General features: G+C 40.7%; 1 protein-coding gene across 1 annotated transcript in view; it reads right to left on the bottom strand.

The window, feature by feature from the left end:
• Positions 1-26542, bottom strand: part of LOC128635700 (low-density lipoprotein receptor-related protein 5) — a 1026620-nt gene that overhangs the window by 36443 nt on the left and 963635 nt on the right. The window contains exon 16 of the mRNA XM_053688826.1: positions 15821-15931. Within this exon, the coding sequence (XP_053544801.1) occupies positions 15821-15931 (111 nt within the window). The remainder of the gene's footprint in view (positions 1-15820; positions 15932-26542) is intronic.

Here is a 26542-nt window from a genome sequence, read left to right on the forward strand (position 1 = left end):
TTGATGATTGATATATGCTACAGTTGTGATATTGTCCAACTGGAATCTTATGAATTTGGCCAAAGCCAACTGAGGCCACCCCTGAAGCGCGTTGAATATTGCTCTCAGTTCCAGAATATTGATTGGTAGGAAAGACTCCTCCTGAGTCCAAATACCCTGAACCTTCAGGGAATTCCAGACTGCACCCCAGCCCAAGAGGCTGGCGTCCGTTGTCACTATTACCCATGCTGGCCTGCGGAAGCACATTCCCTTGGACAGATGATCCTGTGACAACCACCAAAGAAGAGAGTCTCTGGTCTCTTGATCCAGATTTATCTGAGGAGATAAATTCGCATAATCCCCATTCCACTGTCTGAGCATGCACAGCTGCAGTGGTCTGAGATGAAAGCGTGCAAACGGAACGATGTCCATTGCCGCTACCATTAATCCAATGACTTCCATACACTGAGCCACTGATGGCCGAGGAATGGACTGAAGCGCTCAGCAAGTATTTAGAATCTTTGACTTTCTGACCTCCATCAGAAATATTTTCATGTCTACCGAGTCTATCAGAGATCCCAAGAATGGAACTCTTGTTAGTGGAACTAGTAAAATCTTTTCTATATTCACTTTCCAACCGTGAGTTCTTAGAAATGCCAACACGATGTCCGTGTGAGATTTGGTCAGATGACGCCTGAATCAAAATATCATCCAGATAGGGCGCCACTGCTATGCCCCGCGGCCTGAGAACCGCCAGAAGGGACCCTAGCACCTTTGTGAAGATTCTGGGAGCTGTGGCCAACCCAAAAGGGAGGGCCACAAACTTATAGTGTTCGTCCAGAAAGGCGAACCTTAGAAACTGATGATGATCCTTGTGGATAGGAATGTGAAGATACGCATCCATGGTGGTCATATATTGACCTTCCTGGATCATTGGTAAAATTGTTCGTATAGTCTCCATCTTGAACGATGGGGCTCTGAGAAATTTGTTTAGGCACTTTAGATCTAAAATCGGTCTGAAAGTTCCCTCTTTTTTGGGAACCACGAACAGATTTGAGTAAAACCCCTGTCCTAGTTTTGGAACTGGACAAATTACCCCCATGGTATAGAGGTCTTTTACACAGCGTAAGAACGCCTCTCTTTTTGTCTGGTCTACAGACAAACGTGAAAGATGAAATCTCCCTCTTGGGAGAAAATCCTTGAATTCCAGCTGATACCCCTGGGTCACAATTTCTAATGCCCAGGGATCCTGAACACCCCTTGCCCAAGCCTGAGCGAAGAGAGAAAGTCTGCCCCCTACTAAATCCGGTCCCGGGGGGGCTGCCCCTTCATGCTGTCTTGATAGCAGCAGCGGGCTTCTTGGCTTGTTTACCTTTATTCCAGGCCTGGTTAGGTCTCCAGACTGACTTGGATTGAGCAAAATTCCCCTCCTGCTTTGTGGCGGAAGAGGAAGTAGAGGGTCCTCCTTTAAAGTTTCGAAAAGAACGAAAATTATTTTGTTTAGCCCTCATCTTAACAGTCTTATCCTGAGGCAGGGCATGACCTTTACCTCCAGTAATGTCAGCAATGATTTCCTTCAATTAAGGCCCGAATAGGGTCTTACCTTTAAACGGAATAGCTAAAAGCTTAGATTTTGATGACACATCAGCAGACCAAGATTTAAGCCATAACGCTCTACGCGCTAAAATGGCAAAACCTACATTTTTCGCAGCTAATTTAGCCATTTGAAAAGCGGCATCGGTAATAAAAGAATTAGCCAGCTTGAGTGCCTTAATTCTATCCAAAATATCATCTAATGGGGTCTCAACCTTAAGAGACTCCTCTAGAGCCTCGAACCAAAAAGCTGCTGTAGTAGTAACTGGAACAATGCACGCTATAGGTTGTAGAAGAAAACCCTGATGAATAAACAATTTCTATAGAAGACCCTCTAATTTTTTATCCATAGGATCTTTGAAAGCACAACTGTCCTCAATAGGTATAGTTGTACGCTTAGCTAGGGTAGAAATAGCTCCCTCCACCTTAGGGACCGTTTGCCAAGAATCCCGAATGGTGTCAGATATGGGAAACATTTTCTTAAAATTAGGAGGGGGAGAGAACGGAATGCTTGGTCTATCCCATTCCTTTGTAACAATGTCCGAAATTCTTTTAGGGACTGGAAAAACATCAGTGTAAGTAGGTACCTCTAGATATTTATCCATCTTACACAATTTCTCTGGTGGTATCACAATAGGGTCACAATTATCGCTAAAACCTCCCGGAGTAACAGGCGGAGGTGTTCAAGCTTAAATTTAAAGGACATCACGTCCGAATCTGTCTGAGGTAAAACATTTCCTGAATCTGAAAGCTCTCCCTCAGACAGCAATTCCCCGACCCCCAAATCAGAACACTGTGAGGGTACATCGGAAATGGCCAATAAAGCATCAGAGGGCTCAGCATTAACCTTAACACCGGACCTACTGCGCTTACCCTGTAAACCTGGCAGTTTAGATAATACCTCTGTAAGGGTAGTAGACATAACTGCAGACATATCTTGCAGAGTAAAAGAATTAGACGCACTAGAAGTACTTGGCGTCGCTTGAGTGGGCGTTAAAGGTTGTGACACTTGGGGAGAATTGGATGGCATAACCTGATTTTCTTCAGACTGAGAATCATCCTTAGACATACTTTTATCACCTAAAATATGTTCTTTGCAATGTAAGGCCCTTTCAGTACATGAGGGACACAATGTAAGTGGGGGTTCCACAATGGCTTCTAAACACATACGGCTAGATTTAGAGTTTTGTCGGTAACGACCCGCGTAGCCAACGCTGGCTTTTTTCTGGCCGCACCTTTAAAATATCTCTGGTATTGAGAGTCCACAGAATGTCAGCGTTAGGCTCCAAAAAAGGAGCGTAGAGCATATTTAATGCAACTGCAACTCTCGATACCAGAGTTGCTTACGGACGCGGCCAGCCTCAAAAACGTGCTCGTGCACGATTCCCCCATAGGAAACAATGGGGCTGTTTGAGCTGAAAAAAAACCTAACACCTGCAAAAAAGCCGCGTTCAGCTCCTAACGCAGCCCCATTGTTTGCTATGGGGAAACACTTCCTACGTCTGCACCTAACACTCTAACATGTACCCCGAGTCTAAACACCCCTAGCCTTACACTTATTAACCCCTAATCTGCCGCCCCCGCTATCGCTGACCCCTGCATATTATTATTAACCCCTAATCTGCCGCTCCGTAAACCGCCGCTACTTACATTATCCCTATGTACCCCTAATCTGCTGCCCCTAACACCGCCGACCCCTATATTATATTTATTAACCCCCAATCTGCCCCCCCACAACGTCGCCTCCACCTGCCTACACTTATTAACCCCTAATCTGCCGAGCGGACCGCACCACTATTATTATAAAGTTATTAACCCCTAATCCGCCTCACTAACCCTATAATAAATAGTATTAACCCCTAATCTGCCCTCCCTAACATCGCCGACACCTAACTTCAATTATTAACCCCTAATCTGCCGACCGAATCTCGCCGCTATTCTAATAAATGTATTAACCCCTAAAGCTAAGTCTAACCCTAACACTAACACCCCCCTAAGTTAAATATAATTTAAATCTAACGAAATTAATTAACTCTTATTAAATAAATTATTCCTATTTAAAGCTAAATACTTACCTGTAAAATAAATCCTAATATAGCTACAATATAAATTATAACTTTGTAACTTTGTATTTATTTTAACCAGGTACAACAGCTATTAAATAGTTAAGAACTATTTAATAGCTAAAATAGTTAAAATAATTACAAAATTACCTGTAAAATAAATCCTAACCTAAGTTACAATTAAACCTAACACTACACTATCAATAAATTAATTAAATACAATACCTACAAATAACTACAATGAAATAAACTAACTAAAGTACAAAAAATAAAAAAGAACTAAGTTACAAAAAATAAAAAAATATTTACAAACATAAGAAAAATATTACAACAATTTTAAACTAATTACACCTACTCTAAGCCCCCTAATAAAATAACAAAGCCCCCCAAAATAAAAAAATGCCCTACCCTATTCTAAATTACTAAAGTTCAAAGCTCTTTTACCTTACCAGCCCTGAACAGGGCCCTTTGCGGGGCATGCCCCAAGAAGTTCAGCTCTTTTGCCTGTAAAAAAAAACATACAATACCCCCCCCAACATTACAAACCACCACCCACATACCCCTAATCTAACCCAAACCCCCCTTAAATAAACCTAACACTAAGCCCCTGAAGATCTCCCTACCTGGAGTCGTCTTCACCCAGCCGAGCCAAATTCTTCATCCAAGCGGAGCAAGAAGAGGTCCTCCATCCGGTAGAAGTCTTCATCCAAGCGGGGCAGAAGAGGTCTTCCATCCGATTGAAGTCTTCATCCAAGCGGGATCTTCTATCGTCATCCATCCGGAGCGGAACAGCAGCATCCTGAAGACCTCCGACGCGGAACATCCATCCTGGCCGACGACTGAACGACGAATGACGGTTCCTTTAAATGACGTCATCCAAGATGGTGTCCCTCGAATTCCGATTGGCTGATAGGATTCTATCAGCCAATCGGAATTAAGGTAGGAATATCAGCCAATCGGATTGAACTTGATTCTGATTGGCTGATTCCATCAGCCAATCAGAATATTCCTACCTTAATTCCGATTGGCTGATAGAATCCTATCAGCCAATCGGAATTCGATGGATGTTCCGCGTCGGAGGTCTTCAGGATGCTGCCGCTCCGCTCCGAATGGATGACGATAGAAGATCCCGCTTGGATGAAGACTTCAATCGGATGGAAGACCTCTTCTGCCCCGCTTGGATGAAGACTTCTACCGGATGGAGGACCTCTTCTTGCTCCGCTTGGATGAAGAATTTGGCTCGGCTGGGTGAAGACGACTCAAGGTAGGGAGATCTTCAGGGGCTTAGTGTTAGGTTTATTTAAGGGGGGTTTGGGTTAGATTAGGGGTATGTGGGTGGTGGGTTGTAATGTTGGGGGGGGGTATTGTATGTTTTTTTTTACAGGCAAAAGAGCTGAACTTCTTGGGGCATGCCCCGCAAAGGGCCCTGTTCAGGGCTGGTAAGGTAAAAGAGCTTTGAACTTTAGTAATTTAGAATAGGGTAGGGCATTTTTTATTTTGGGGGGCTTTGTTATTTTATTAGGGGGCTTAGAGTAGGTGTAATTAGTTTAAAATTGTTGTAATATTTTTCTTATGTTTGTAAATATTTTTTTATTTTTTGTAACTTAGTTCTTTTTTATTTTTTGTACTTTAGTTAGTTTATTTCATTGTAGTTATTTGTAGGTATTGTATTTAATTAATTTATTGATAGTGTAGTGTTAGGTTTAATTGTAACTTAGGTTAGGATTTATTTTACAGGTAATTTTGTAATTATTTTAACTATTTTAGCTCTTAAATAGTTCTTAACTATTTAATAGCTATTGTACCTGGTTAAAATAAATACAAAGTTACCTGTAAAATAAATATTAATCCTAAAATAGCTATAATATAATTATAATTTATATTGTAGCTATATTAGGATTTATTTTACAGGTAAGTATTTAGCTTTAAATAGGAATAATTTATTTAATAAGAATTAATTAATTTCGTTAGATTTAAATTATATTTAATTTAGGGGGGTGTTAGTGTTAGGGTTAGACTTAGCTTTAGGGGTTAATACATTTATTAGAATAGCGGCGAGATTCGGTCGGCAGATTAGGGGTTAATAATTGAAGTTAGGTGTCGGCGATGTTAGGGAGGGCAGATTAGGGGTTAATAAATATAATATAGGGGTCGGCGGTGTTAGGGGCAGCAGATTAGGGGTACATAGCTATAATGTAGGTGGCGGCTCTTTGCGGTCGGCAGATTAGGGGTTAATTATTGTAGGTAGGTGGCGGCGACGTTGTGGGGGGCAGGTTAGGGGTTAATAAATATAATATAGGGGTCGGCGGTGTTAGGGGCAGCAGATTAGGGGTACATTAGGATAACGTAGGTGGCGGTCGGCAGATTAGGGGTTAAAAAATTTTTATCGAGTGGCGGCGATGTGGGGGGACCTCGGTTTAGGGGTACACATAGGTAGTTTATGGGTGTTAGTGTACTTTAGAGCACAGTAGTTAAGAGCTTTATGAACCGGCGTTAGCCCAGAAAGCTCTTAACTACTGACTTTTTTCTGCGGCTGGAGTTTTGTTGTTAGATTTCTAACGCTCACTTCAGACACGACTCTAAATACCGGAGTTAGAAAGATCCCATTGAAAAGATAGGATACGCAATTGACGTAAGGGGATCTGCGGTATGGAAAAGTCGCGGCTGAAAAGTTAGCGTTAGACCCTTTTTTGACTGACTCCAAATACCGGAGGTAGCCTAAAACCAGCGTTAGGAGCCTCTAAAGCTGGTTTTTACGGCTACCGCCAAACTCCAAATCTAGGCCTTAGAGCATTGACTTTCCTCAATGTCAGACATGTTGAACAGGCTAGTAATAACCACAAAAAGTCTTGAAAACATTTTATTTATTGTAAAAACACCAAGTTTGAAAAACGGTTCTGCGCCTTTAAGAAGTAAAAAAGCGCACAATCTTTTCAAATCTGCTTCAAAATGATATAACGTTCACAATTTTAGCATATATCCTTCTTATATTGTAGCCTAATATTGCACCACAAGTAAGGGACAAATTAACCCTCGAAGAAAAAAACGTTATTCCCAAAATGTTATGAAAAACAACTTAACAACCCCTTGCACCTCTCTGCTGTGGCGCCTACCTGCCCTCAGGGGTCTGACAGGTCTCACTATAGCCTATCTCTCTAGTTTGGGCCCAACCGAAGCTGAAGTTTGCTGCCTTCTTGTGAAGATCAACTGCGCATCTGAGGGGTGAAAATTAGGCCCCGCCCATCATATGCGATGTACTCTGAGCCTAAAAAACTGCAAGGAAGTGGTATAGAAACTAGCCATGTGGGTTTAAGTATCCCAAATGTACCTTAAAGCCATGTGAAACCCCCAGCACAATGCCCAGCAACAGTGACTATCAAACCGTTTGTGCCAATAAAAACGTTATGCTTCACCAGTGTCTAACAATGCTGCCATCATTTGCTGCATTTAGCCCATAACGATTCACACACAGGTCTCCAGTAATACCCCTTCTTATGTCTATAGGTTTACTGCTTACCCCTTCCCTCTTGGGAACTATGTCAGCCTGTTCTGAAATATCACAGTCTCTCCAGAAATAAATGACTGAACATACCTCAATGCTTGTAGCATAAAAACATTCCCCACACTGAAGCTTCTCTAATACTCTTCAGCCATTCTGTGGGAACTCATCTGGATCTTAGTGACAACTGCTAAGATCATCAACCGCCAGGCAGAAATCTTCATCCATCTGCTGCGTGAGGAAAAATAGTACTCACAGGTACCATTTAAAATAAAAAAGTCTTGCTTGAAGAATATAAAAACTATAATTTTAACACCTCTTTCACTTTACCTCTTCCTATTACTAGTATAGGCAAAGAGAATGACTGGGGGTGGAGAGAAGGGAGGAGCTATATATACAGCTCTGCTGTGGTGCTCTTTGCCACTTCCTGTTAGCAGGAGGATAATATCCCACAAGTAAGGATGAATCCGTGGACTCGTCGTATCTAGTAGAAGAAAGTATTAACCCTTATCCCGCCGTTCCCGGAGCCCACCGCAACTAAATAAACGTATTAACCCCTAAACCGCCAGTCCCCCACATTGCCATAAACTAAATGAACGTATTAATCCCTAAACCTAACAACCCGCTAACTGTACATTAAATATTAACTCATCCCTATCTTATAATAAATTTAAACTTACCTTTAGATTTAAATTAAACTATATTAAACTAATAATCTACCCTAACTGTTTTACTAAAATTACATTAAACTATATTAAACTATTAACCCCTTAAGGACCAGCGACGTACCCTGTATGTCACTGGCCTTTTTTTGGGACTTGATTGTTTTATAGCGCGGTCTTGCCACCAGCGTTGAGACTGCTCTATTCCACAAAGCCTGCTGGAGGGATGGCATTAATTGCATGTTCTTGCTAGACTTGTGCTATTATGCCCGGAAAAAACCCTTAACGACCAGTGACATACAGGGTACATTGTGGTCATTAAGGGGTTAACATTAAACTATATTAAACTATTAATAAACCTATTCTATTATAATAAAATTACATTAAACTATATTAAATTAATAATTAATCTAACCTAACTTTTATACTAAAATTACATTAAACTACAAATTAAATTAACTATATTATATATTTAAAAACCTAACCCTACTCAAATTATTTAATTCTACACTAAAAAATATTAAATTACAAAAAATAACAAACACTAAGTTACACAAAAAAATAAACACTAAGTTACAAAAAATAAAAAAGAAATTATAAAAGCTTTAAACTAATTACACCTAATCTAAGGGCCCTATGAAAATAAAAAAGCCCCCCCCCCCCAAATAACAATCCCCATGCCTACAATAAATTACAAATGGCCCTTAAAAGGGCCTTTTGCGGGGCATTACCCCAAAGTAATTAGCTCTTTTACCTGTAAAAAAAAAATACAACCAACCCCCCAACAGTAAAACCCACCACCCACACAACCAACCGCCCAAATAACACCCTAACTAAAAAAACCTAAGCTCCCCATTGCCCTGAAAAGGGCATTTGGATGGGCATTGCCTTTAAAAGGGCAATTAGCTCTATTGCAGCCCAAGACCTAATCTAAAACTAAAACCCACCCAATAAACCCTTAAAAAATCCTAACACTAACCCCAGAAGATTTACTTACAGTTTTGAAGATCCGACATCCATCCGCCAAGAAGCCGGGAGAAGTCCTCAACGAAGCGGTCAAAGTCTTCATCCAAGCCCGCAGAAGTCTTCATCCAGACGGCATCTTCTATCTTCATCCAACTGGCGCGGAGCGGCTCCATCTTAAAGACATCCGACGCGGAGCATCCTCTTCCTTCCTTCCGACTACTTACGAATGAAGGTTCCTTTAAATGACGTCATCCAAGATGGCGTCCCTTAGATTCCGATTGGCTGATAGAATTCTATCAGCCAATCGGAATTAAGGTAGAAAAAATCCTATTGGCTGTAGCAATCAGCCAATAGAATGAGAGCTCAATCCTATTGGCTGATTGTAACAGCCAATAGGATGAAAGCTCAATCCTATTGGCTGATTGCAACAGCCAATAGGATTTTTTCTACCTTAATTCCGATTGGCTGATAGAATTCTATCAGCCAATCGAAATCTAAGGGACGCCATCTTGGATGACGTCACTTAAAGGAACCTTCATTCGTCGGTAGTTGTTGGAAGGAAGAGGATGCTCCGCATCGGATGTCTTGAAGATGGAGCCGCTCCGCGTCGGATGGATGAAGATAGATGATGCCGTCTGGATGAAGACTTCTGCCCGTCTGGAGGACCACTTCGCCCGGCTTGGATGAAGACTACTCCCGGCTTTGTTGAGGACTTCGGCCCGGTTGGATGAAGACTTCTGCTGCTTCCTTGAGGATGGATGTCCGGTCTTCAGAACAGTAAGTCGATCTTCAGGGGGTTAATGTTAGGGTTTTGTAAGGGTGTAGTGGGTGGGTTTTATTTTTAGGTTAGGGCTTTGGGCCGCAAAAGAGCTAACTGCCCTTTTAAGGGCAATGCCCATCCAAATGCTCTTTCCAGGGCAATGGGGAGCTTAGGTTTTTTTAGTTAGTATTTTATTTGGGGGGTTGTTTGTGTGGGTGGTGGGTTTTACTGTTGGGGGGGTTGTTTGTATTTTTTTTTACAGGTAAAAGAACTGATTACTTTGGGGCAATGCCCCGCAAAAGGCCCTTTTAAGGGCTATTGGTAGTTTAGTTTAGGCTAGGGGTTTTTATTATTTTGGGGGGGCTTTTTTTATTTTGATAGGGCTATTAGATTAGGTGTAATTCGTTTAAATATCTGTAATTTGTTTATTATTTTGTGTATTTAGTGTTTTTTTTTTTTTACTTTAGCTAATTTAATTTAGGTAATTGTATTTAAATGTAGGGAATTGATTTAATGGTAGTTTAGTGTTAGTTGTTATTGTAACTTAGGTTAGGTTTTATTTTACAGGTAAATTTGTATTTATCTTAGCTAGGTAGTTAGTAAATAGTTAATAACTATTTAATAACTATTCTACCTATTTAAAATAAATACAAACTTGCCTGTAAAATAAAAAAAAACCTAAGCTAGATACAATGTAACTATTAGTTATATTGTAGCTAGCTTAGGGTTTATTTTACAGGTAAGTAGTTTAAAATAGGAATGATTTCGTTATTAATAGTAGGTTTTATTTAGATTTATTTGAATTATATTTAAGTTAGGGGTGTTAGAGTTAGACTTCGGTTTAGGGGTTAATACATTTAATATAGTGGCGGCGACGTTGGGGACGGCAGATTAGGGGTTAATAATATAATGTCGGTGGCGGCAGATTAGGGGTTAATAATATAATGTAGGTGGCGGTGGGCTCCGGGAGCGGCAGGATAGGGGTTAATACGTTTATTAGAGTGGTGGTGGGTTCCGGGAGCGGCAGGATAGGGGTTAATAACTTTATTTAGTTGTGGCGTGGTCCGTGAGTGGCGGTATAGGGGGTACACAGTATAGTATATAGTGTGGGTGTTTGGTGACAGTATACCAATAAAGCTGGGAAAAAGCAGAAGAGCAGCGAGATCGATGACTGTCAGTTAACAACAGTCCGCTGCTTATCGCCCCGTACTTGGTGCGCAGCTTTTTGACAGCTTTTTTGGTAACTTTGGAGAACGTATTCAGGTCCGAGGCAGCGAAGTTAGGCGATGTTAGGCGAGCGTATTGGTGCCGTCGAATGCAAGTAAGTTGACGGCTTGATAAGTAGATGCCCTAGTGTTTACTTGTTAAAGGAACAGTCCAGTCAAAAGCAAACTTTCATTATTCAGATAGGGCATTTCATTTTAAACAATTTTCCATTCTACTACTATCGCCAATTTTGCTTTGTTCTCTTGTTATTCTTAGTTGAAAGCTAAATCTAGGAGGTTCATATGCTAATTTCTAAGCCCTTGAAGGCCACCTCTTAGCTCAGGGCATTTTGATAGTTCTGTTCCAGGTCTTCTTCTGTATTATACACTACATTTTTGTTGTCTTTTGTTTCGATGATTGAGACCCAGCGATATGGGATCTTGTGAGACTGCAAGGTGGTGGTGATGTGTGATAGTGCTCTTCGCTTCTGTAATGTGACAGGACTTAGATCACTGAAGATCTGGATTGGGATTCCAGCATGGTGAAGTGGTTGCTTGGCTCTGGAGTTGCACAGGATGTCTTCTTTGTCTTGAAAGTTGAGTAATTTGAGAATGTCCTGTGGGGGGCTTTGGGTGGTGGTTTAGCCCTCAAGGCTCTGTGGGCTCTTCCAATGGGGATTTCAGGTGAGCTGGGTGTTCCTTTTATGGTCCTGAACAGGTCTTGTAAGTATCCCCCTAGTGCAGTAGTGGTAATGGACTCTGGTACGCCTCTGATACGCAAGTTGTTGCTGTGGCTATGATTGTCTAGATCTTCAATTTATTTGTTAAGTGATTGAATGAGGCCATCTTGGGAAGACATCTTAGCAGCAAGATGAGAAACATTAGTGGTAGTTGTAGTTTTTTCATCTTCTATAGTAGATGATTTCTCTGTGAAGCTCCTTATAAAGTGTTCTGACTTCATGCATTACTACATTTATGTCCTCCTTTGATGAGAGGTGACTGAGATCCTATTTGGTAACAATCACCTAGATTACGAGTTTTGAGCGCTATAGGGAAATTAACGAACACAACAAAAGTGGCGTTATTTAATCCCCTATAGCGCTGCCATTACAAGTTTTAAAACCCCCCAGCTTGTACGGGCGATATGGTGTGTTTAAGCTCCATACCGCACCAAAAACAAACGCTGCTTTGACGTGCTCGTAACACCCTAACATAAACCCTGAGTCTAAACACCCCTAATCTGCTGCCCCCAACATCGCCGACACCTACCTACAGTTATTAACTCCTAATCTGCTGCCCCTGACATCGCCAACACCTACCTACAGTCATTAACACCTAATCTGCCGCTCTCGATATCGCCGCCACCTAAAAAAAGGTATTAACCCCTAATCTGCTGCTCCCGATATCGCTGCCACTATACTAAAATTATTAACCCCTATTCCACACTATAATATATTAACCCCTATTCTGCCGCTCCCCGACATCGCCGCAACTAAATAAAGCTATTAACCCCTAAACCTCTAGCCTCCCACATCACTACCAATAAATAAATCTATTAACCCCTAAAGCACCAGCCCCCCACATCGCAACAACCTAAATTAAACTATTAACTCCTAACCCTAACATAACCCTAACCTTAACCCTAACACCCCCTAACTTTAACATAATTAAAATAGAGCTAAATTAAACTTACAAATATTAACTAAATAAACCTATTAACCCCTAAACCGCCAGACCCCAACATCGCAACAACCTAAATTAAACTATATCATCCAACTATATCATCCGTCTTCATCTAGACGGCCTCTTCAATCTTCATCCAGGCGGCATCTTTTATCTTGATCCCAGCGGCGCGGAGCAGGTCCATCCTGAAGACATCCAGCGCGGAGCATCCTCTTCATATGGTCGTCATGTACACTGAATCTTCAATGCAAGGTACGCAATCTAAGATGGCGTCCCTTGCATTCCTATTGGCTGATTCAAATTTTTCGGCCAATAAATCAGCCAATAGAATGAGAGCTGCGTTAATCCTATTGGCTGATTTGAACAGCCAATAGGATTTTAGCAGCTCTAACTCCTATTGGCTGATTCAAATTTTTCAGCCAATAGGAATGCAAGGGACGCCATCTTAGATAGCGTACCTTGCATTGAAGATTCAGTGTACGGCGGCGACCGTGCCGGATGTCTTCAGGATGGACCCGTACCGCGCCGCCGGGATCAAGATAGAAGATGCCGCCTGGATGAAGATTGAAGAGGCTGCCTGGATAAGACTTCTCGCCGCTTGGATGAGGACTTTGCCGCTGGAATGAAGATTGAAGAGGTCGTCTGGATGAAGACTACTTGCCGCCTGGATGAGGACTTCTCCGCCGGGATGAAGATCGTTCAAGCGGGACTTCAAAAACTGTAAGTGGATTGTCTTGGGGTTAGTGTTAGGTTTTTTTTTTAAGAGTTTTTTGGGTTGGTTTTATTTTTAGATTAGGGTTTGGGCAGTAAAAGAGCTAAATGCCCTTTTAAGGGCAATGCCCATACAAATGCCCTTTTCAGGGCAATGGGAAGCTTAGGTTTTTTTAGAGAGTTTTTTATTTTGTGGGTTGGGGGGGGGGGGTAGGGGTTTGTAATGTTAGTGGGTATTTGTATTTTTATTTTAAACAGAGCTGATTTCTTTAGGGCAAAGCCCTACAAAAGCCCCTATAGATTAGTTTGTTTTTTGTTTTTTTAGGAATAATTTTTATTATTTTTGATAATTTGATTGTTATTTTGTGTAATGTATTTTTTTAGGGGGTGTTTGTTTTTCTTCTGTAGCAAAAGAGTTGTTTAACTTTTGGATAATTTCGTTTTATTTTTTGTAATGGTATTTTTTTTTATTTTTTTTGTAATTTTAGGTTTTAGTGTAAAGCAGCTTAGGTTTTATTTCACAGGTAAGTTTGTATTTATTTTAGCTAGGTAGTTATTAAATAGTTAATAACTATTTAATAACTATTGTACCTAGTTAAACTAAATACAATGTAACTATTAGTTATATTGTAGCTAGCTTAGGTTTTATTTTACAGGTAAGTTTGTGTTTATTTTAACTAGGTAGTTAGTAAATAGTTAATAACTATTTAATAACTATTCTACCTAGTTAAAATAAATATAAACTTACCTGTAAAATAAAAATAAAACCTAAGCTAGATACAATGTAACTATTAGTTATATTGTAGCTAGCTTAGGTTTTATTTCACAGGTAAGTATTTAGTTTTAAATAGGAATTATTTAGTTAATAATTGTAAGTTTAATTTAGCTATATTTTAAGTTTATTAAAGTTAGGGGGTGTTAGGGTTACGTTAGGGTTAGGGGTTACTAGTTTAAATTAGTTTATTGCGATGTGGGGGGCTTTTGGTTTAGAGGTTAATAGTTTAATTTATTATATTTCGTTGTGGGGGGCTTTCAGTTTAGGGGTTAATAGGTTTATTATAGTGGCGGCGGTTTAGGGCTTAATAACTTTAGTATAGTGGGGGCGATGTGGGCGGACGTCAGATTAGGGGTTAATAATATTTAAATAACGTTTGCAATGTGGGAGTGCGGTGGTTTAGGGGTTAATAACTTTAGTGTAGTGGTGACGATGTCGCGGAGTGGCGGAATAGGGGTTAATAAATTTTATTAGTGGCGGCGATATCGAGAGCGGCAGATTAGGGGTTAATAAATTTATTTTAGTGTTTGCAATGCGGGAGGGCCTCGGTTTAGGGGTTAATAGGTAGTTTATGGGTGTTTAGTGTACTTTTTAACACATTAGTTATGAGTTTTATGTAACAGCTTTGTAGCGTAAAACTCATAACTACTGCTTTTAGATGGCAGTACGGATCGTGTCGTTATAGGGTGTAACGCAAGCTTTTTAGCCTCACTGCAAAACTTGTAATGGCTGCGCTATGGGAATCCCATGAAAAAAACGTAATTTTTACGAGTGCGGTACTGACGTTGCGGTACAGGCTAAAAGGCTTGCGGTATAGCTATACCGACAAGACTTGTAATGGCTGCGGTGCTGAAATACCATATTTTCAGTGTTAAAAGACGAACGCACTATATGTTAGGAGGCAAACTTTCAGTGCTATGCACCATTGCTGCTGTAGTTTGTTGTTTACTGGTTAGCTGCTAGGGGTTCCTGTGGCTTCATTGGCTTTAAACATTGACCAAGCGGCATTATTTCCCTTGTCTCCCTTGGTAGGTTTCTTATTGGGCATCATTGATATCAGATAGTGGGATATAAACAGGTCCTTATCGAGGAGAGAAAGAAGCCTGAGGTCTATTGCTGGGGATTTGTATTAGCAGTGTTGTTAGCCTGTTATTGGGCTATACTGTCATATGGACCTTCAGGGGAGGGCCCTTATTATACAACAGTGAATAGGTGTACACTGTTTTGTAAAATGTAGGCCTCACTGAGCCCGTAGCTAATGGTGGTAAGAACAGGCCTCTTTATTTTTTTCCTTCCAAATCTGCCCAGTTAGTGCCCCCTTGTGTGTGTCTGTCCAGTGCAGAGCTGGGGCTCAACCACAGTCTGGGTCCAAGTAGTGCAAGACAGTGAAGCTGGATGCTACTGTGACATAGAGGAAGTCACTGTATCTGTGGTGTCCGCCGTGGATGATGTAATGTGAATATCTGCTGGGGTCGGGTGGCGGGAGCCGGTACTGGTGATGGCCGCGGTGCTTATTCTGAGGGTTTGCTTGTTAGCTGGGGTACATCGAGCGGCGGTCTTGCTGGCGATCACCTCAGGTGGTCTGCTGTTAGGCTATTGAGGTATTTTGAGGGCTTACATGCCGTTTATTTACAACTTTATTGCCACGGGGCCTAGGAGCTCTAGTAGGTTGCTACCATTGGCCTACGTGGCTAGGCTCCACCCCCAGTACAATTATTTTACTAACTTTACACACCACTTGCTGGGAATTTATTGGTTTCATATGTGTTCAAGAAATTCCCAGTTACCAACAAGGAAGCAAATCTGGATTTTAAGCTGAAAACAACTCCAACACTGTTCTGTCTTATCGTACTGACACAAACATTTATAGTATATGTATAGGGTAAAAAAAGTGCAAATAATCATGACTACAGCATTAACTCACCACAAATGAGCTCATCAGAGTGGTCACTACAGTCAGTGATGGCGTCACACTGCTGCGCCGCCATTATACAATGACCATCACCACATCGGAACTGGTGGGGCAGACAGATTGCTAAAAGAAAAGGAATACACCTTGATAATGCAGTATTTATAATGGAAAATACACTCTGTAGTAAATAATACATTGTTATAGTAATTACTGTGAATACACCCTATAGTGATATGAAAAAAGGTGACTCAAATATAACCAAGTTCAACCACACTGAAAAAGGATATTGTAATGTCCATAATCAAATTATTTTCCTAGGGTGATGGAGTGTTTTCCAATCTTCTACAAGGAAACCAATGAATCAATTAACAAAAAAATAAATGTGTAAATTAATTTATTTCATGATGGTGAGAGTCCACAAATCATTACAGGGACCCCCCCCCCCCCATAATTTATACTTACCTGAGAAATGTATTTATTTCCGGATATGGTGAGTCCACGGAATCATCAATTACTAGTGGGAATATCACTCCTGGCCAGCAGGAGGAGGCAAAGAGCACTACAGCAAAGCTGCTATATATGTCACTTCCCTTACCCATAATCACCAGTCATTTGGCTGAAGGAAAAATGGAAAAAATAACTGTCTTAAATAAAGGGTGGGCCGTGGAGTCACCTATCCAAATAAATAAATGTATCAGGTAAGCATAAAGTATGTTTTCTTTCCTAAGATATGGTGAGTCCACGGAATCATCAATTACTAGTGGGAATCAATACCCAAGCTAGAGGACACAGATGATAAGGGAGGGACAAGACAGGTAGACCTAAACAGAAGGTACAACTGCCTGAAGAACCCTTCTCCCTAAAGAAGCTTCAGCCGAGGCAAAAGTATCAAATTTATAAAACTTTGAAAAAGTATGCAAAGAGGACCAAGTTGCAGCCTTGCAAATCTGTTCCACAGAAGCTTTATTTTTAAATGTCCAGGAAGAAGAAACAGCCCTCGTGGAATGAGCAGTGATTCTCTCAGGCAGTTGCTCTCCAGCAGTCTCATAGGCCAAATTAATAATACTCCTTAGCCAAAAAGAAAGAGAAGTAGCCGTAGCTATCTGACCCTTGCGCTTCCCAGAAAAACAAACAAAGCATAAGACTGACGAAAGTCCTTAGTCGCCTGAAGATAAAACTTCAAAGCAAGCACGACATCTAGGTTGTGCAACAAATGCTCCTTAGGAGAAGAAGGATTAGAACACAAAGAAGGAACCACGATCTCCTGATTAATATTCTTGTTTGAAACCACCTTAGGTAGGAAACCTAATTTAGTACGTAGAACCACCTTATCAGAATGAAAAATAAGATAAGGAGAATCAAACTGCAGAGCCGAGAGTTCTGAAATTTTCCGAGCAGAAGAAATAGCAACAAGAAACAAAACTTTTCAAGATAATATCTTAATATCTAAGGAATGCATAGGTTCAAACAGAGCCCGCTGTAAAACTCTAAGAACAAGGTTAAGACTCCAGGGAGGAGTAACGGGCTTTAACACAGGCCTGATCCTAACTAAGGCCTCACAAAAAGATTGCACGTCTGGCGCATCCGCCAAACACTTATGCAATAAAATAGACAACTAAGAAATCTGACCTTTCAGAGTACTAGCTAACAAACCCTTCCAGACCCTCCTGGAGAAAAGACAAAAGCCTAGGAATCCTGACTGTATTCCAAGAGTAGCCTCTGGATTCACACCAATACAGATATTTACGCTATATCTTATAGTAAATCTGTCTTGTCACAGGCTTACAAGCCTAAATCATGGTCTCAATAACCGAATCTGAAAACCCACGCTTAGATAAAATCAAGCGTTCAATCTCCAAGCAGTCAGCTTTAGAGAAACGAGATTTGGATGAAGAAAAGGACCCCGAAGTAGAAGATCCTTCCTAAGAGGAAGTCTCCATGGAGGTGGAGACGACATTTCCACTACATCTGCATACAAGATCCTGCGAGGCCAAATGGCGCTATGAAAATCACTGACGCCCTCTGCTGCTTGATCTGAGCAATGACCCTTGGCAGGAGAGTGAACGGAGGAAATATGTAAGCTAGACTTAAATGCCAAGGGACCGCCAGAGCATCTATCAAGAAAGTGTATGGATCCCTTGACCTCGAGCCGTACCTCAGAAGCTTGGCATTCTGCCGAGAAGCCATGAGATCCAGTTCTGGCTGCCCCCAATTGAGGATTAGACTGGAAAACACTTCCGGATGGAGTTCTCACTCCCCTGGATGAAAGGTCTGTTGGCTCAGAAAATCCTACTCCCAATTGTCCACTCCTGGGATGTGGATTGCAGAAAGACAACAGTTGTGAGACTCCGCCCACTGGATTATCCGGGCCACTTCTGTCATGGCCAAGGAACTATGAGTTCCCCCCTGGTGGTTGATGTACGCCACCGATGTTATGTTGTCCGACTGGAACCTGATAAACCAGGCTAAGGCTAACTGAGGCCAGGCCAGTAGAGAATTGAAAATCGTTCTTAGTTCTAGAATGTTTATAGGAAGAACTGACTCCTCCTGAGTCCAAAGACCCTGAGTCTTCAATGACCCCCTAATTGCTCCCCAACCTAGAAGGCTGGCATCCGTGGTCACGATCACCCAGGAAGGTCTGCGAAAGCAAGTTCCCTGGGAGAGGTGTTCCTGAGACAACCACCACAGAAGAGAGTCCCTTGTCCCGTGAGCCAGAACTATTTGCGGAGACAGATCCGCATAGTCCCCGTTCCATTTCCTTAACATGCATAACTGCAGATGGAACCGAGCAAACGAAATGATGTCCATGGAAGCTACCATCAGACCAATTATCTCCATACATAGAGCCACTGACGGCCGAGGAGAGGACTGAAGGACAAGACAAGAGCCAAAGATCTTTGTCTTTCTGACCTCTGTCAGAAATATCTTCATTAGTAGGGAGTCTATTATGGTCCCTAAAAACACTACTCTTGTGGCTGGAATCAGAGAACTCTTTCCCAGATTCACCTTCCAACCATGGGAGCAAAGAAAAGACAACAAGATCTCCATATGAGAGTTTGCTTGTTGAAAAGACGGCACCTGAACCAGAATGTCATCCAGATAAGGTGCTACTGCAATGCCCTGAGACTGGATCACTGCCAAAAGAGCCCCCAGGACCTTTGAGAAAATTCTGGGAGCTGTGGTAAGGCCAAATGGAAGAGCAACAAACTGAAAATGATTATCTAAGAAAGCAAACCTTAGAAACGTTTGATGATCCCGGTGAATGTGAACATGAAGGAACGCATCCTTTAAGTCTATGGTTGTCATAAACTGACCCTCTTGAACCAAAGGAAGAATGGAACGTATAGTCTCCATCTTGAAGGACAGTACTCTGAGGAACTTGTTTAAACACTTTAGGTCTAAAATAGGTCTGAAAGTCCCCTCTTTCTTGGGAACCACAAACAGATTTGAATAAAATCGCAGACCCTGTTCCTGCGGAGGAACTGGAACTATAACTCCCAGGGCAAAAAGATCCTTGATACAATTTAAGAACGCCTCTCTCTTTATCTGGTCTACAGATAATCTTGAGAGAAGAAAACCTGCCTCTGTGAGTAAACGTCTTGAATTCTATCTTGGACATCTCATATCTAAGCCTGAGCAAATTGGGACATTTCATATCCAAGCCTGAGCAAATTGAGAAAGCCTGCCCGCTATTAGATCCCTTCCTGGATCGGGGGCTGACCCTTCATGCTGACTTGGAGTCAGCAGCAGGTTTCTTAGACTGTTTCCCCTTATTCCAAGACTGAAGAGACTTCCAGGAAGACTTGGATAGTTCCTGCTTGGAAGAGGAAACTGAGGTTTAACCTCTAAAGTTATGAAAGGAACGAAAATTACTCTGACGCCCTTTCTGCTTATTCTTCTTATCCAGAGGAAGAAACAATCCCTTTCCTCCTGTGATATCTGAAATAATTTCAGCCAAACCACACCCAAACAATGTATTACCCTTGTAGGGAATATCTAATAACTTAGACTTAGATGAAACATCCGCAGACCAGAATTTTAACCAAAGGGTTAAACCGCGAAACCAGACATTTTTGCTCCTAGTTTAATGACCTGTAAGGAAGCATCCGTAATAAAGGAATTAGCTAACTTAAGAGCATTAATCCAGTCCTTGATCTCCTTAAGAGGAGCATCTGTCTGAATAGAATCAGACAAGGCCTCAAACCAGTAAGCTGCAGCGCTGGTAACAGTAGCAATTCACACGGCAGGCTGCCATTGAAGTGAACATACATTTTCTTTAATAATGCCTCCAATTTCTTATCCATTGGATAGCCAAAGTGGAAATAGCTCCTTCCACCTTAGGAACCGTTTGCCACGACTCTTTAATAGAATCAGCTATAGGAAACATTTCCTTAAAAATAGGAGATGGAGAAAAAGGAATACCAGATCTATCCCACTCCCATGCAATAATCTCAGAAGCATGGTCTGGAACAGGAAATACCTCCACTGCAGAAGGAAAATCAAAATACTTGTTCAGTTTACTAGACTTCTTAGGGTTAACAACGATAGTAGTATCGGAGTCATCCAAGGTAGCCAAAACCTCCTTAAGTAACAAGCGGAGGTGTTCCAGCTTAAATCTGAAGGACACAACTTCAGCATCAGCAGAAGGAATTATACTGCCTGAATCCAAGTTTTCACCCTCAGATGCACCAGAAGAATCTTCATCCTCAGACCTCTAAGAGGAAATACTTTGATTAGCCACTTCAGGATCAGAAACCTTAGTTACTATTTCTTTAAATTTACTTTTTCGTTTTCCCTGCAGCATGGGAAAAGCAGACAGCGCCTCAGATACCGCAGAAGATACCTGGACAGCAATATCTTGCAAAGTAACCCCAGACGGAGAATAAGAGGAAATGCAGGGCACTGCATGTGCAGATAAATAGGATTGGGATGCTTGAGGAGACAGCTGCAGCACATCTGAAACAGAAGGCTCCTGAACAGTATCTGCCTTATCTAATGATGGCTCAGGGTCAAAAAGTCTATTTCTATAAGCTAAAGTTCTTTCAATACATGAAGAACAAAAAGGTACTGGGGGTTCCAAAACATAAAAACATAAGCTACAGGTAACATCCTGCACAGCCTCCTGATCCATAATACAAAAAATAAAAAATCTATTTTTTTGTAATCTTTTAACAAAGGATATAATACAGAATAAAAAAACGTTCATAAATAAATGTTCCAAATCAAGAAAACATACCCCAGGTAACACTCTACACCTCAGAAGAATTACTGAGGCGCCCTACCTGTCCTGCAACCTGCAGCAAACTGAGGAAAAAAACGATCCCGTTTACAATCCGGATTCCAGAGACGCAAAAACAACAAGAAGCCTTCTAATCAGCAGAGCCATCTGAAATATACACACCTCACTCTACAGGAAGTGAAGAAAAGTGCCAAAAAACTGACATCACAGGATCAGAACCTCCCTAAAAGGGGCGGAGCTACAGCTGACAAAAAAGCCATTTGTTTTTAAAACAACTTTCTTGAAAACAGGCTTAAAAACAAACAATAAAACCCGCAATAAAAGTACATAATCAGTTATTAAAAATGGATCCTCACTGAGCCAACAATAAAATAAATAACTCAAAACCTGCAAAAACTGCCATAAAAACCTGCACCCTGACAGGAATAATAAAAAACGTACCCCTGCAGCGTTTCAGCTGAATAAGTGCCAACTTTTCCCCTGCTACATAGAAAAATAAAACTGGCACTTACCTTAACAATTATCTGTCCGGCAGTGGGGCCGCTCACCTGGTTTGAGTGGATGCCATCCCTCACATGGACCTGTGGAAATACAGAAAGACTGAGTGAACTTACTCAGGCTATCTAAATAGGGCAACAAAATGTTTTGGGAAAACGCAGTGAGGATTGAACCCCACAAGTTCCCAATTGCTTAAAGTGAATGTAAACTTTTCAGTTATTCACAATAAATATTGCTTCTTATTAACTCTATTATTGAAACCGCATTATTATTATCTTAAAATATGCAAAATATAACATTATATTATTGTTTTCAACTTAGCTTCGTTTTCAGTTAGAGCTCCTCCTATCCATTACTTCCCTTATTTCCTTTGCATAATGTATAGAGCGGTCCCACCCACTCTATGACGTATTAGCAAAGCACATTCACGATCTCTCGTTTTTGTGCGCATGTGTTTCAAATCTACTGCCGATTTTGCGCATGCGTTTACAAACTACCCCCGAATTTGCGCATGCATTGATAAACTATTGTGAATCTAGTAAGCTTATGGCTACGGCCTTTTTATGCGCATGCTGAAAGCGTGTACGTGCAGCGCATCGAAATACAACAGCAGTTTGTTTACGCATGCGCATACAAAAAGACGCATGCGCATAAAGTAATAGTGACGTTTTGCAAAAGGGGCTGGACGCCACGGGGTATGACACATTATTAGTTTATTAAAGTGTCAATCAAAGTACTAAACATGGACCAAAATGGCGGGCGGAGGGAGAGAGCAAGACGATTAGAACTAAATAAGTATATACATTGATATAATATAATGTTTTAAAAAAAACGATGACTTAAACTTATGCTAATTTTTAGAGATAAAGCAGTTCGGATTGTCTACTATCAGTGACTTTACATCCACTTTAAAAGCCACCACTGCCCTACTGAAGAGACTGACATGGGCTAACCTACTCTGCTTTTAAAATAAAAAAATCTTGATTGTAGATCAGACACCAAAACTTCACCTCCTCCTTGCACCGCAGGCAAAGAGAATGACTGGGGATTATGGGTAAGGGAAGTGACATATATAGCAGCTTTGCTGTAGTGCTCTTTGCCTCCTCCTGCTGGCCAGGAGTAATATTCCCACTAGTAATTGATAATTCCGTGGACTCACCATATCTTAGGAAAGAAATTACCCTTCTGACCACTAGGAGGAGGAAAACAATACCCCAACACATCTGAGCTTTAAATCCCTCCCAGTTCTCATGAAACCTCAGTCACACATATAGCCAAGAAGATGCAGGAAACAGAACAGCAGGAAATATAAAGCAGGGTAAAACAAGTACTGCTGCCACCTGAACAAAAATAAAGGGTGGGGCTTGTGGACTCTCACTAAGATGAAAGAAATTAAAGAAATATATCAGGTAAGCATACATTTGTTTCTTTTATCAGATGGAGAAACTATATCCAAGCAGTGAAGTCCACAAGACCAGTGAAGGCAGGTACCTTACTGATCTGGTACTATGGTCCACAGAACTTCCCTGCTAAATTCAGCCTCAAAAGATGCATACACATCAAATTAATACAACTTTAAAAGATTACGCAAAGAACAACAAGTAGCTGCCTTGCAAATCTGATCCGTAAAAGGCCCAAGAAGTGGCAACTTTGTTAGTAAAATGAGCAATAATGTGCTCAGGGGGATTCTTCCCTGCAACCATATTACTCACATATGCCTAACGAATTAAAGGGACACTAAACACCTGTCTTCTAATAATCCCTAAAACCTAGTTTTTCTTATTAATAAAAATAAAATAATCACTGCTGACTATTTTATATGCTCCTCTTACCCCAAACTGTTGAAGGATATTGTTTTAAAATACAGCACTGATCCACTGCTGGATTCTCCAATGTAAGCTGCCATATTGTAACGCACGCTACAGGCAGGGCACAGAAGTCACATGCTCATGATGCAGTCAAGGACACACACGGCTATATTAAAGTGAAGGTAAAGTCGATCGGTATTGGAAATATCAATGTAAGTAGTATAAAAAATAAACCCCACTTTCATTCATGAGTTTTTTTTAAATTATAAAATAAAACTTTTATTCAGGATATCCGATTTAAACATACCCCATCTCCTCCAGACGCCGGTATACGACTTTCTTGTTGGTGACGTTAACTCATTCGCCCAATTGATTTTCTGGCTGTTAGGCGGCCAACTCCCCACACAAAATGCCCCTTCTATCCTCCGCGCCTGCGCTTCATTTAGCGTCTTAGCCATTGCATATAGAGGTGCATTGCGCATGCGCACCGCTCCACATTTCATTAGTGAGCTTGGATGCCTACGTAGAGAGCGGGTGGGACCGCTCTCTACGTCACAGAATTGAGAAAACAACTAGGAAAAAGAAAAGGGGCGGAGGAACGGAGCAGTAAGGATCTCTAACTAAAATTAAAAATAAAAATATTCATTAATCATTTAAAAAAAACAAAACGTATCGACTTTGTTATATATATTGTAAGAAAGCCAACTACCTATTCCACACTGCCCCACTTTACCTTCACTTTAAATACAGTGTACTTAGAGGATCTGTGTGAGCTGCTGTGACTGAATAAACATTTATTAGAGTATAAAGGTATTAGATTTAGCCATATATGTATAATACACATAATATAATAAAATGATCATTATGTACTGTTTATTTGTGTTTCTAACTCCCCCCACAGCCAGGCACTATCATCAGTGTAATTTATGTGTTGTAACCTCCGTGGGGGAAGAGGGAGGCTGTGACGCTGCATATACTCTCGGTGCAGAAGATTTCTGCTTTTCAAGCCTTCTCCTGTTTATATAAATCACTAAGGGCTGACAGTTGTACAACCTTAGGGATCATTTAGCAATGATTATATAAATCACTAAGGGCTGACAGTTGTACAAGCTTAGGGATGGTTTAGCAATGATTATATAAATCACTAAGGGCTGACAGTTGTACAAGCTTAGGGATCGTTTAGCAATGATTATATAAATCACTAAGGGCTGACAGTTGTACAAGCTTAGGGATCGTTTAGCAATGATTATATAAATCACTAAGGGCTGACAGTTGTACAAGCTTAGGGATGGTTTAGCAATGATTATATAAATCACTAAGGGCTGACAGTTGTACAAGCTTAGGGATCGTTTAGCAATGATTATATAAATCACTAAGGGCTGACAGTTGTACAAGCTTAGGGATGGTTTAGCAATGATTATATAAATCACTAAGGGCTGACAGTTGTACAAACTTAGGGATCGTTTAGCAATGATTATATAAATCACTAAGGGCTGACAGTTGTACAAGCTTAGGGATCATTTAGCAATGATTATATAAATCACTAAGGGCTGACAGTTGTACAAGCTTAGGGATCGTTTAGCAATGATTATATAAATCACTAAGGGCTGACAGTTGTACAAGCTTAGGGATGGTTTAGCAATGATTATATAAATCACTAAGGGCTGACAGTTGTACAAGCTTAGGGATGGTTTAGCAATGATTATATAAATCACTAAGGGCTGACAGTTGTACAAACTTAGGGATGGTTTAGCAATGATTATATAAATCACTAAGGGCTGACAGTTGTACAAGCTTAGGGATCATTTAGCAATGATTATATAAATCACTAAGGGCTGACAGTTGTACAAGCTTAGGGATCGTTTAGCAATGATTATATAAATCACTAAGGGCTGACAGTTGTACAAGCTTAGGGATCATTTAGCAATGATTATATAAATCACTAAGGGCTGACAGTTGTACAAGCTTAGGAATGGTTTAGCAATGATTATATAAATCACTAAGGGCTGACAGTTGTACAAGCTTAGGAATGGTTTAGCAATGATTATATAAATCACTAAGGGCTGACAGTTGTACAAACTTAGGGATTGTTTAGCAATGATTATATAAATCACTAAGGGCTGACAGTTGTACAAGCTTAGGGATCGTTTAGCAATGATTATATAAATCACTAAGGGCTGACAGTTGTACAAGCTTAGGGATGGTTTAGCAATGATTATATAAATCACTAAGGGCTGACAGTTGTACAAACTTAGGGATCGTTTAGCAATGATTATATAAATCACTAAGGGCTGACAGTTGTACAAGCTTAGGGATCGTTTAGCAATGATTATATAAATCACTAAGGGCTGACAGTTGTACAAGCTTAGGGATCGTTTAGCAATGATTATATAAATCACTAAGGGCTGACAGTTGTACAAGCTTAGGGATCGTTTAGCAATGATTATATAAATCACTAAGATCTGACAGTTGTACAAGCTTAGGGATGGTTTAGCAATGATTATATAAATCACTAAGGGCTGACAGTTGTACAAACTTAGGGATCGTTTAGCAATGATTATATAAATCACTAAGGGCTGACAGTTGTACAAGCTTAGGGATCGTTTAGCAATGATTATATAAATCACTAAGGGCTGACAGTTGTACAAGCTTAGGGATCGTTTAGCAATAATTATATAAATCACTAAGGGCTGACAGTTGTACAAGCTTAGGGATCATTTAGCAATGATTATATAAATCACTAAGGGCTGACAGTTGTACAAGATTAGGGATCGTTTAGCAATGATTATATAAATCACTAAGGGCTGACAGTTGTACAAGCTTAGGGATCGTTTAGCAATGATTATATAAATCACTAAGGGCTGACAGTTGTACAAGCTTAGAGATCGTTTAGCAATGATTATATAAATCACTAAGGGCTGACAGTTGTACAAACTTAGGGATCGTTTAGCAATGATCGTCTGCATTGAAAGAGACAATCATTGCTAAACGATCCCTAAGCTTGTACAACTGTCAGCCCTTAGTGATTTATATAAACAGGAGAAGGCTTGAAAAGCAGAAATCTTCTGCACCGAGAGTATATGCAGCGTCATAGCCTCCCTCTCCCTCTTCCCCCACGGAGGTTACAACACATAAATTACACTGATGATAGTGCCTGGCTGCCTGCAGAAAACAGCTTTTCTTAAAACC

The sequence above is a fragment of the Bombina bombina genome, chromosome 7 (assembly GCF_027579735.1).
Source record: "Bombina bombina isolate aBomBom1 chromosome 7, aBomBom1.pri, whole genome shotgun sequence".
Taxonomy (NCBI): domain Eukaryota; kingdom Metazoa; phylum Chordata; class Amphibia; order Anura; family Bombinatoridae; genus Bombina; species Bombina bombina.